Source organism: Alosa sapidissima, chromosome 15, assembly GCF_018492685.1.
Source record: "Alosa sapidissima isolate fAloSap1 chromosome 15, fAloSap1.pri, whole genome shotgun sequence".
NCBI classification, from domain to species: Eukaryota; Metazoa; Chordata; class Actinopteri; order Clupeiformes; family Clupeidae; genus Alosa; species Alosa sapidissima.
Genome location: NC_055971.1, coordinates 16,794,958 through 16,807,457, shown reverse-complemented (window position 1 = coordinate 16,807,457; position 12,500 = coordinate 16,794,958). Strand labels below are relative to the sequence as shown.

Here is a 12,500-nt window from a genome sequence, read left to right as displayed (position 1 = left end):
TTATATATAATATGATGTCATTTTAATTTGTCTATGGATTAAACGTTTACCCTTTCTTCTTACCATGCACTATAAGTGGTGTTATATGGATCAATTGAGCTGGATTTGAGTTAATCTAAACAAACCTAATCCAAGTAATCTGTGTAAATAGATGTCCAGTGGCGCAAAAAGTGGGTGGGCACCAAAGCGATGGTAAAAAAATAAAATAATAATAATATATTTGGTATATATATATATATATGTAGCTACTGTTGTACGTTTCTAAATCATTTCTGCATTTCCTCAATGTTAGATAACATTTTAGGGACTAACAGGCTAGAGTAGGCGCCCTATCTCATAAGATTCCATCATAGAATGTTGACATAAAAAAGGTGGGGGCGCCGTGAGCGCTGAGTGAGCAGTTTTCGTCTATGGAAAAAGATGGATACAGCAAAAAAAAAGCTGTCAGGGGCTAAACATAGAAAAAGAAAGAGGAAAATGAAATGGGATGTCAAGGGATGCGACAGTAGTTAAATAAGTGGATGGTGAAAAGCAACAGGTAGGATTTAAAGTGTGACGTCTGTGCTTGGAGGCTTGCAAATATTCATGTTAACTAGCGTTTGCTAAGCATATGACGATTGAAACATAACCTATTCCATTAAGATAGCTAGGTGGCTGCCATGCTCATACTGAACTTTTAATGGCAAACTGCAAACAGAAATGTCACGCTAGCAACAACTCATCACATGTTTCCATTTCCTAACAATCCTAATATTAATAGCTTAATATTGTGCTGATAATGTGGCAAACAAAGGCTATCAGCCTTATCCTTTGTGAGCAACAGCAGGGGGGGGGGGGGCAATTTGTTGTTGCATACCCCTCAAAAAATGGGTAGCTGCGCCCCTGTAGATGTCCAATATACTTCCATTTCAGAATGACACTCCATTACTGTACAGACCATTACAAGCCATTGCACTTCGCTCATTTCAGCATTTATTGAACAAAAAAGCATGGATTCAACAGTCGCCTGGTAGCCTGAGGAGCCAGACCCACATTAAAATGTAGGGTCTGGACACTCACCGTTCGCAGTGCTCAGTCCGAGGGGCGGGATAATCAGTTGTCTTTCAAATTCCCTCTGCACGCAATAGGACAGCGGCAGCGCTATGAGTCCCATGCGTTTCCCACCAGCGGAGCTAGTTGGCTAGTTCAAACGTTTGCCAACTTAATAAAAGCTTAACTTGTGTCACACTGTTCGCCAGCAGCAACATCCATCTTATTTGTTTTCAAGTAGCAGGGAATTCAAGCCAAACCGTTGCAACTCTGCCATCAATCATTATGTTAAGCCCACCTAACGACTCTATACACGATTTCATTGGCCTGATTAAGTTTCGATTTCTGGAGCTCACAAGCCAACGGAGAGTTGCTAGACTAGCTCTGGCAGCAAATGTAATTCGCTGCCGCTTGGGGCGCGTCTAGGTTTCTAGGCTAGTCGCCTGGCAAATCCACTGATACAAGTAAGTAAATGTGAAATTATTCTTGGAGATTAAACCTTTTAGTGTTTCTCACAAAAGTTTTAAAGCCTTTTTATTAGAAAGTGCAGTTATCCATTCAGTGAGCACCGGAAAGAACTACAGTATAACATTTATGAGTGTCGTCCAAGGCTGTTGAACATACTTGGGTTCTGGATCTTCACTGTGGAGTCAGGGTCAGGGTGCGGTTTGTGCACGACCTGTGTGCACACCTGTTCTGTCAGAATCTGTTGGTGGAAATAGCGATGAATAATCCATTATCACATAACTAAAGTACACAAGTTAGGAAAGTAACAGTGTCAATTGTATTGTCATGTGAAATCTGTGTGTGTGTGTGTGTGTGTGTGTGTGTGTGTGTGTGTGTGTGTGTGTGTGTGTGTGTACAAGAAAGAGAGAGAGAGAAAGAGAGAGAGATAAACTTTACCTCGTAGAGGGTGTTATAGATTGTCACAGTGATGGTGTTGGTGTGCAACATGAGCCTTTCCCCGAGCAACGTGAAGAGGCTGTGTGTGTGCATGATCTCCACCTTCCTCCTGTAGAACACACAAACACAAACACACACACACACACACACACACAGTAAAACTGTCAGGCTACATCATCGCGATTCCCCACTAACAGTAACGAGACGCAGATCCAGAAACACTGTCAGCACGCCAGCGATGCTTCTTTCACTGTGACAAAGCGCCAGTGTTGTGCTCACACACACAGCGTTCTGGGTCCCTGTCACAACACCAAACCTGAACTCTAACTCCTCTATACACACCTCTGCACATCTCTGACAAGCAGAGAGAGAGAGGGAGGGAGAGAGAGAGAGAGAGAAAGAGAGAGATACTCCTTTTGTCTGAGGTTGGCAAATTGTTTGGTGAAGAGTAGCTCTGGGAGAGGATATTTTTTATCCACTCAAAATGCATAAATGTGGAAAACGACAGATGAAGATAAAGAGGCGAAAAATGGCAAACGGGTGACTCATTCTCTCCCCTCCTCTCCCCTCCCCTCCCCTCCTCTCCTCTCCCCTCCCCTCTCTCCTCCCCCCTCCTCTCCCCTCCCCTCCCCTACTCTCCTCTCCTCTCCTCTCTCCTCTCCTCTCTCCTCCCCCCTCCTCTCCCCTCCTCTCCCTCTTCCTGCCACTCTCGCACACTGGCCAAAATGACAGCTTTGCGGCAGAGTGGATGAGGAGTGCAACAAGTGCACGTGCAGACGCTTTTGTGTGTCAATCTCCCATGGCGGAATGGCGGAGAGAAAAGACCATGTTTTCAGGGGGAGGAGAAAGAGACAAAGTCAAAGAGAGAGGAGGGAGCTGTGCTCCTGTCAATCTCATGTATATCTCTTGACATCTCCAAAGCAACATTCCCACTGTTGTCTGTTTAAAAGACTGGCTACTGGGCAAACAACTCTGATCTGAATAAAGGGAACCGAGCTGTATACCGGGACAAGAAGGTACTATTCTCCAACACTCATCTGGACAGGGACGTCTAGAATCTACTTAAACACACCCTTGACACTTTCTGATCATTTTCAACAGGCTCTTGCACACATGACATCAAAACACAATACAAATTAGATCTCCATCATCGCAAGCCATGACAGAAAAGCAACAGCCAAAAGTCTCCTAATTAGTTAAATTGTATGTTGTTTCTTTCTTTAAAAAATACTGTTTGTCACAGAGCTTTTTTTCCCTAAATCTGATTGTTAAGAGTTAATTGAGGCAGATTCACTGACAGGACTAAGACGGAGTTGTTGAGTTTGGTTCCTCGTGGTCAGTCAAACGGGTAGGATGAAGCTTTTATGTTTGTGACATGCTGGGGCAAGGAGGAGGCTCAACGGGAAAAAAAAAACTCTGAAAAGAGAGAGAGATAGAGAGAGAGAAAGAAAGAGAGAGAAAAATAGGGGCTCCCATCAACACATTTGTTAGTGGGGAGGAAAAACAGAGAGAACACAAGAGAGGGAGAGAGAGAGAAAGAGCGAGAGAACAAGAGAGGGTTTGCTGTTGCCTGAGAGACAGTGAGGCAGAGAGGCATTACCGGTAATGTTCTGTTAATTGTTTCTACTTTTTCATTTCTGTGTGTGAATGAGTGTATTGATGTGGGCATGTGTATTGGTCCATTTTCATGTGAATTGTAATTTGTAGTACTGATCATAATTTATTTACTTTTAATTAAAAAAACACTCTCTTTCTTCTTATTATGCCATTAGTGCAATTTTGCCAATCTGTGCTAAAACACAAATCTAACTGTACTCAATTAATCTTCCTCTTATCCATCTCTCTTGTTCCACTCTCCCTCCCTATACTCTGCTGTCGTTGGCCTTCTTGCTCTGGCCAGCATGCACAGACCCTCAACTCATTTCTTATTTACGTCTCCATTTTATCTTCTGCTAGCAGAGCAAGACCCGTGGCGGTCACAGGCTACGAGCGAAACACTGCAAGAGCCCTGGATGAGAGAACAGCACACAGCCTCCAAGCCTGCCCTGCTATAGCGTATGAGAGAACAGCACACAGCCTCCAAGCCTGCCCTGCTATAGCGTATGAGAGAACAGCACACAGCCTTCAAGCCTGCCCTGCTACAGCGAGCTTCCCTCTAAGCCTCCTGCTGCACTCTAGTGAGATATGCACTGACAATGTGAATCAATTGCAAGAACCATGAACACGTGCCAGACCTAATCACCCCTATGCGGGAGGGAGACGAAGTGCAGTGGTATGTGTGTGTGTGTGTGTGTGTGTGTGTGTGTGTGAGTGAAAGAACTGCACCCGAGTCGTACTGTAGAGCCCCCCCCCCAGCCCTCCACCCCCATGCATAATCAACTCCATAACACCGCCTAAGAGTGCGAGAGAAGCTGTCTCCTCTGATCCTTTCAAAATGACTGACATATGAGGCTCTTTATAGCATGCGGCGGTCGGAATCATCAACTCCACCGACGCGCGCGGGCCATGCATATTTAATAAACGCGCAAGTGTGGGAGACAAGATAGTTTGTGTGTACCGTGTGCAGAGACTGGTGTGGCTTTGGGGGTGGGGGGGGTGGGGGGAGTCCATACTCACTTGTGGCCCAGGTGTTTGAGGAAGTAGCCGAGGACCTTGAGGGCCTGCACCCGGATGCCTTCGCTCTTGGAGGCCAGCAGCTTGTAGATGACCCTGCGAAAGGGATAACGAAATCGTTAAAAGCCATACCGACGTTCGGCTAGCAGCTTTCGCACTCGCTGTGACGGGCTGCATCACGAGCTGTGCTGCGCCTGTTGAGAAAATGAACAGGATGTTTCCTCTTCGTTGTAAGCCCCTAGCTCTGCCATGAAATTAGTTTCCTCATCAAAGGGTGGGGGGATGGGGGGTTTGCTGTACGCTTCCTCTGAACGGACTTCCTCCCACCAGGCTGGGAGAATGACTCGCCAGAGCACCATTTATATTTCATTGCGCACGGGAAACTCACTCCCGCGTGTGATTCCGCATTCGCCAGCTACCCTTGACAGATGTGCAAATTGTCTCCAGCAACATACAGACTAACACTCATACAGATTTAGCTAAATTATTAATGCGGCTCACTTGCCGCACATACTGTACATACATGACTCCTCACTGTACCACGGTTTTTATGAGTGTTTATGTTTTGCTAAAGTGCACTGGGTGTTCCCTGGGGCTCACCGTATGCCGTTCCTCTGGTCGAAGGCTGGGATCATAGAGGCCGGGTGCTCGGACATGAGAGCCACGAGGAGCTGCAGCACATCGTGGATGTTCTCGTCCTATGGCGGGGAACATGGAGGAGAACCGGGGGTGGGGGGGGACGTTTATTACGATTATAGTACATGTGAGGGGGTCAGGCTGCCTCCTGGGTATTCTATTGATAGCACTGCTGATACCCATATGCAAGTCACACACACACACACACACACACCCTTTCAACACATATAAACAAAACATTTGTAGACTGCGCACACACACACGTACACACACACAGAATGGAAATCTCTTAAGTATTTTGACCAGGGCACGATCAGACACTTTCCCCCTGTGACTGCTGGTGCACCGGAGGACATGGCAACAGCGGAGGCATAATGGAGGCTGCTGAGCCCACTGACCTCGTTCATGGTGAGCAGATAGTTCAGGATGCTCTGCAGTTCATCTTCCTTCACCCCACGGTCCTTCAAAAGACAGGCCAGGAGAGAGAGATCAAGTGAGGAGGAGAGAGAGAGAGAGAGAGAGAGCAATAGAGAGAAGCACAGGACAGAGAAGTGAGGAGAGATAGAGAGAGAGGGGGTGAAGGATGTAGAGAGATAGGAGGAAAATGAAAGAGAGAGAGAGAGGAGAGAGAGTGGAAAGAGACATAAGAGGAAGAAGGGGGAATAGAGTGAGAGAGTGAGAGAGACAGAGGGAGAGAGAGATCAAATGCTACAAAATGTGCCGACACAACAGTGGCATGTACATTGCTGCCTGCAGCCAGTACACAATCTGTGAAAGTTTACAGATAGAATTCTCCTGCTACAGAGTAATATCTTGGGGACCAAAAATATGTCTAGCTCCAGAATACAACAAACACCACTCCTTTCCCGCTCTTTCTTTATCTCTTGCTTTCCTATTTTCCATTTTTTGACTGCCGATGTTCATGGCAGATTTTCGCCACAGGAACACAGCGAACATTCCATGTCTGGCTCTCGGTCTGACACGACACAGCCTGTAATCAAAAATTGGCCCGCCGAGGACCCTTCGTGTGGCGAAAACACTTTTTTTTCGCCTCGATGAGAGCGCAGATTTTCCCATTACTGGGCGGGAAGGGGAACAGATTGAGAGGTAATTGCTGTTAGTGTGTGGCCCCCACGGTGGGCGGAGCCAAGCTCAGTGGAGGAGCCGACGGTGGGATACAGACACAGCCCCCAAATCTGGCCCCGATGTTGCCCTGATATCCAGGTGCAGGGGTATTGGAAGGTCATTGGGACTCTGTGTGTGTGTCTGTGTGCGTGTGTGTGTGCGTGTGTGTGTGTGTGTGTGTGTGTGTGTGTGTGTGTGTGTGTGTGTGTGTGTGTGTGTGTGTGTGTGTGTGTGTGTGTGTGTGTGTGTGTGTGTCTGTATGTGTGTATGCACAGTTACTTAACAGAGGGTGTTGGACAGAGCAGGGCAGGGAAAGTCTCCTGGAGAGCGGTCTCATGGGCTACAGGGTAATTATGTGAGGAGGCGAGCTGGACTGTCCATGGCATTAGAGGAGCTCTACCCGCTGCTCTGCTTTAAGCCCATGTGATCCTCCACTGGCGAAGTGAGCGGCCATGTCACTCTGCCATTACGGGATTGGCAAGTGTTTTTGTTCTGTCCTTTATGTCCTGCCGACGTCTCTCACTCTTTATAATGGTCTGCATAAGGGAGAGTCCTGAGCCGTGCCTTCAGCATGACTTTCATCTGAAACGCCAGCCTTCTCTGATAATAATAATGGCTCTTCAGGTTAAGCCACGCTTCCCACTCAGCATGATGGAGAAGGAGGGGACAGAAAGCATGTCTCTCAAGACCACCACACATGCTGAAATGATGCATTCTTTACATGAGCACGCTGAGAGGTCATGCAATATGATTTTTCTGATAGAAACAAATTTAGAAATCGATAAGAGGAAATACAACATATTACTTGTTTCTGAGTAAGTACACTTTAAATTCACGAAGGGACATATATTTTCGTAAAGACACGGGGGAGCTTTAAAAACAGTTTGTGACTGACTCCTGAGTCTGCACATCTGTTCAAGCTTTTGGCTGACCTGGGTCAACCAAGATTCAGAGTAAATTCAAATTTGCTAACAGGTTAGACTAAGATGTGAAAGTGAAGTAAACTGTGCTTAGTCTGACAGATCTATGATGACATAAGAAGATGGTAATCATTCTCTTGACGGTAAACTCTGTCACAGAGGAAAGGCTGCATTAAAGGCCATGATGCATAATCTGTGATAAAGTAGAAAAAAAGTTGTTCAAAAGTCTTTAAAGCTTGGGACACATTAGCCACATCTCCACAGCACCCTCTGATCACGGATTGTGCACAGCTGTATGATGGGACCCTGTGGATGTGATGGTGTGTGTGTGTGTGTGTGTGTGTGTGTGTGTGTGTGTGTGTGTGTGTGTGTGAGTGAGTGAGTGAGTGAGTGAGAGAGAGAGAGAGAGAGAAAGAGAGAGAAAGAGAGAGAGAGAGAGCGAGAGAGAGACTCACCTTCAGGATAAGCTGCTTGAGGAACAACAGCATAAACGCACGCAGAGATATGATCTCCTTTTGCGAGGGCCGAGGTCCATCTGTGAATGCAAAAAGGGATGCTGGTTAGCTTTTGGCAGCTTGAATAACCCAAAGTGTCTGGTTAGCGTGTTGGCCCGTTTTCCTCATGTCTGGCTAATTAGCCCTGTAAGCACAATCTACCACCACACCAGCAGCGTATGAGGGCAAACTGACCCAGATTGGTCCAGCAGAGCTGAGCCTCACCGTTTAAAAATATGACTGTGAACAGGCCAGCCAGAAAAAGGGCTCTGCACCAATTCAGCCCAAAGGCTATGCATGATCCAAAATGAAGACCCCACACCAAAACAGCCAAACCACTAGTCAGGATGTCAGGCCAAGATCTCATTAAGTCCATTTGAAACTGCAGAGAATTATTTCTATATGCTACACAACATCTGTCATAAAACTAGGTCAAATTCACATCATTATATGTACAAGACATACTGTATAGTCTTTTTTCCAACAGTACTTGCTTTTGATTTATTATGAATGCACACTGACATAGAAATATTTGTCAGAAGAGCATGTACTGCTACTGTACGCATGTGTAGTCACTTTTAATCTCTTACAATACACCCTGGTTTCTAGTTACAATATATAGGCTTACAAAGACTTTTCCATCAATTCACTGTGTCCATACACAAACCTCAAAAGTGGCTACATGCGGACGATGTGTCCACAAGTCCATCTAATGAGGGCTGCATGGACTCTGCATGAGGTCTGTCTGTGAGGCTCGCTGATGTTCTGAGGCTTCTGACTTGGCTATTGATTGCATGTGATATTGGCACAGGCCTTGCCTCTGTGTCCATCCCTCTGGGGGCCATCATTTCGAGGCTGTCTGAAAGCATTAACGGCATCTCGCTTTCTTCTGCTGCACATGTGTGTGTGTGTGTGTGTGTGTGTGTGTGTGTGTGTGAGTGTGTGTGTGTGTGTGTGTGTGTGTATGTGTGTTCAATCTTCCCCTCCCCAACAAAAAGTGTATCTGTGTGTGTTTCTCTGTGTGTGTCTGTCTGTGAGTGTGTGTCTGTGTATGTGTGTGTGTGTGTGTGTTTTAATCTTCCCCTCTGTGTGTGTGTGTGTGTGTGTGTTTTAATCTTCCCCTCTATAACAAACGTAGCTTGTGAGATTGAGTCTTGCTGGGCCAACGTTGGGGCGACAGCCACAGGGAGGGATCGATAGCGTACCTGGCTACTTGTTTAATCCCTGACAGTGAGTGATAGCGTGGCCCGCAGGATCAGGTCAGGAACACGACGTGTCTCTCTCTCCTGTCTTGTCTGCCTCGGTCTCATTCCTGCTCTTTGGTGCTTCGTTTTAACAGGCAGGATAGAGCTGAGAGAGGGGCCAGGTTGGGTGTGTGAATCTGCAGCCCACAACAAAGGCTTTTGGGAGTGAATATTGAAGTGAATTGTTGCCATGGCTTCATTAAATATCGCATCCGCACCCTCGATAAAATTATCTCCTAATTCTTTGCTTCTGCAATGGATACACACAAACACACATGCATGGACACACACTGACACACACACACACATAATGTGCTATCCATGACTATACTATAACATACTATCCATGAACAGACTGTCAAGATATTGTCAACAGGTATATTCCTCAGATTCTTCTTAAAGGAACTAGCCATGTAAACTCTAAAGAGGTCTTGTCCACACCTCTCTTCTGTGGGTTAATGTCATCACGTGTCCCTACCCTCTGACACTGTTTACTCTGCCAATGGGCTGTTGCCATAGCACGCCGTCTGGACCAGTTCCACACTCCCCTGTGCTCCACAGCGACAGGTGCTACATGCAGGCTGCCTAGCCCAAAATAGCACAGAATGGGCCCGGTGATTAAAGATAACCTGAGCCCACTGCAGGTCGGCTGCTCTCGTCACCTTGCTCAAAAGGACACCGATCCGCCATCAATGTCTGTGCTTTTCGTTTTCATTCCACGGCTTATAATTACTCACCTCTCCATTATCCGAGCCTCCTTGTCTGCCCGTGCGGAGGGGAGAACGTGTCTGTTAGTGACAGGCGCCTTCATTAACGGCCACTGTTCGAAAGATGAGTCTTGCATGCTGCCAAAGTGCCTTGGAGAAACCGAAACGAGCGAGTGTGAGATATTAACACCGTGAACTTTCCCGACAGAGACAGCGACGGAGCGAGAGAGAGAGACAGAAGCACAGCCAGCGACACAATAGATATTAATTTGGCAAGCAGCAAGCACGCGGGCTGAATATATATGCGTCTCATCCAGAGAGTTAGACCACAGCATTCTCATTAGTGCTAATATTCCCAAATTCTGAATGCCCACACTGCCACAGGACAAAAGCCAGTCCAGAGTATAAATGCGCCATTTGAATAAAGCCCAAAAACAATGAATTAGGGTCCATAACTGTCCGATCTAATAACAACATCAGTGTTACCATGTACGGTGCACCTACGGGGTGAAATGGCATGTTATTGTGAGGCCTGTGTTGGTGGTGGTGATGTATTGTACTCATAACTCTCTCCAAAACCAAGTTATCGTCATTGTATTAAATAGCTCTCCTGCACAAAATGTGATTATTGAAATAGGTTCTAGGTATTCTAAAATGCTAGGACGTTTTACTCAGTCGACAGTGCCATTTTAAGGTAGAATAGAGAGCCCACTGTCACTGAGATCAGAAAAAAAGAGAGAAAATGGATTCATCTAACTTGGAGTCCATAACCAAAGCCATTTACATTTACAAAGGCCAAGCTTTATTAACTGCCACCCCAGCTGACTCCAGGTGCTGGACTGCAATTGTCTCTGCAACAAGGCAGACAACTGGGTGAGCTTTTTTGGCCTTGCACTCCCAGAAGGACACATTGATAATTGAGAGAGCCAAGATAGAGCCACGGAGAAATCAAACACCATGCCTACTCTGTTTGCTTTGAGCTCATTGCAATCACACACACACACACACACACACACACACACAGACACACACACACACAAAATCCCAGGCTCCACAATTCCCGCCTCTTTATGTACCCCAAGCCAACAAAAAATAATATATTTTTCCAATAAACTACAGGTAATTTAATTTTACCTATGTCACTTCAGCATCTATGAGAAAATTAAAAACTAAAAGAATAGGGGAAAAAAACTCTCTCTATCTGTGATGATATCTCATCTTCCTGTACAGGCAAGCCTCAGAGGGGGGTGCCCAGGCGCATGCGGCATGAGGCACACTTACAATTCCTACAGCTAAACTCGCTGTTTAAAAAAAGTAATGAGTTTGGGCAACAACTCAAACAGCTAATCAATAAGGGGCTCTTATCGGCACCGTAGCCCCAGCGGCGGACGGCCAGCCGCTCCCCTGCACCAATGTTTGCCAGAGCTCTTATCCAAATTGATCTGTTCCGGCCCCGCGCAGGTTGTAGCGACACGGAATTAGAAAAATGACGGCTTCGCGGCGCCATAAATATGAATCGGATCCGGGCTTCAAACACGTGGTAATCAGGGATGCTGTCAACATGGCCGTTGGCACTGCAGTTGGTAATTCAATTCGGGCCCTCAGCTCAGAGCGAGACAGAGAGACAGAGAGAGAGAGAGAGAGTGAGAGGGAGCGTATTTCATTATACCACAAATGCAGGCCTTCCCATAAAAATCAACAATGGCTCCCACAATTGACCAAGAGTCGGTGAGGGGCAGAGTCAGCTCCCGCTGGCCATAAATGACAGTAATTGTGGGTAGGGTAAAAAGGTATTCACTAACAGATTCATAGCTGCCACTGTTTAGAATGGTGGCCTGTGTATTAAAAATAGCACATAAGGGCTAAATTAATATTTATGCATGTGCATGCGTGTGTGTGTGCGTGTGTGCGTGTGTACGTGTGTACGTGTGTGTGTGTGTGTATGTGTAGTGTTTTGCTCATGCTTGTATGTGTGTAGGCTATGTGCATGTGGGTGGTAACAAGTAATCCATGATCCATGATATGTGTGAGTGCATTTGTTTTGCTCCTGTTGGTGTGTGCAGCTGCCTCTTTTTTTCAAGCGTGAATGTTTTGTGTGTGTGAGCCTGTGTCTTTGTGTTTCAGCGTGTGTGTGTGTGTGTGAGCCTGTGTCTTTGTGTTTCTGCGTTTGTGTGTGTGTGTGTGTCTACGCAATGTGTGTGTCTGAGCATGCGCGTGCATGTCTGCAGGTGTGAGCCTGTGTCTTTGTGTTTCTGCGTTTGTGTGTGTGTGTGTGTCTACGCAATGTGTGTGTCTGAGCATGCGCGCGCATGTCTGCAGGTGTGAGCCTGTGTCTTTGTGTTTCTGCGTTTGTGTGTGTGTGTGTCTACGCAATGTGTGTGTCTGAGCATGCGCGCGCATGTCTGCAGGCGTGAGCCCGGTGAATGATGCATGACTTTAATCTGTAAGTGCTTCCCATTCGTGGACGCCCCACCAGGAGGACCACGCGCCGTGCGCTCTCCAGAAGACAGAGTGGCTACCTGGAGCCTCCGCACCAGCCACGGCTCTATCTCGCTCCCTTAATTGAACACTTCATTCTCTTCCTCTCTCTCTCCCAGAGTCTTTGTTTCTTCCATCCATCCCTCAGGAGGAGGAGGAGGAGGAGGGGGAGGAAGAAAAGATGCATTGCCAGACAAATTAAGGCTAAATCACAATGCTTGAGAGGCTCGCTTGCTTAAATAATGATTTGCCAAAGAAAGAGGATCGGACATTTGTCTCTCTCTTATCTGCTGATTGATGTCTCCCCAATTTTATCAGGCATCACAGACATCACTGAGCACACACACAGGG

General features: G+C 46.6%; 1 protein-coding gene across 1 annotated transcript in view; it reads right to left on the bottom strand.

Annotated features, from left to right (window-relative positions):
* The window catches only part of LOC121683409 (neurobeachin-like), a 284,145-nt gene that overhangs the window by 168,291 nt on the left and 103,354 nt on the right, over positions 1 to 12,500 (bottom strand). Inside the window, exons 14-19 of the mRNA XM_042063032.1 lie at positions 7,682 to 7,761; positions 5,580 to 5,642; positions 5,146 to 5,243; positions 4,549 to 4,641; positions 1,933 to 2,041; positions 1,654 to 1,735 (exon numbers count right to left, since the gene is read on the bottom strand). Of these exons, the coding sequence (XP_041918966.1) occupies positions 1,654 to 1,735; positions 1,933 to 2,041; positions 4,549 to 4,641; positions 5,146 to 5,243; positions 5,580 to 5,642; positions 7,682 to 7,761 (525 nt within the window). The remainder of the gene's footprint in view (positions 1 to 1,653; positions 1,736 to 1,932; positions 2,042 to 4,548; positions 4,642 to 5,145; positions 5,244 to 5,579; positions 5,643 to 7,681; positions 7,762 to 12,500) is intronic.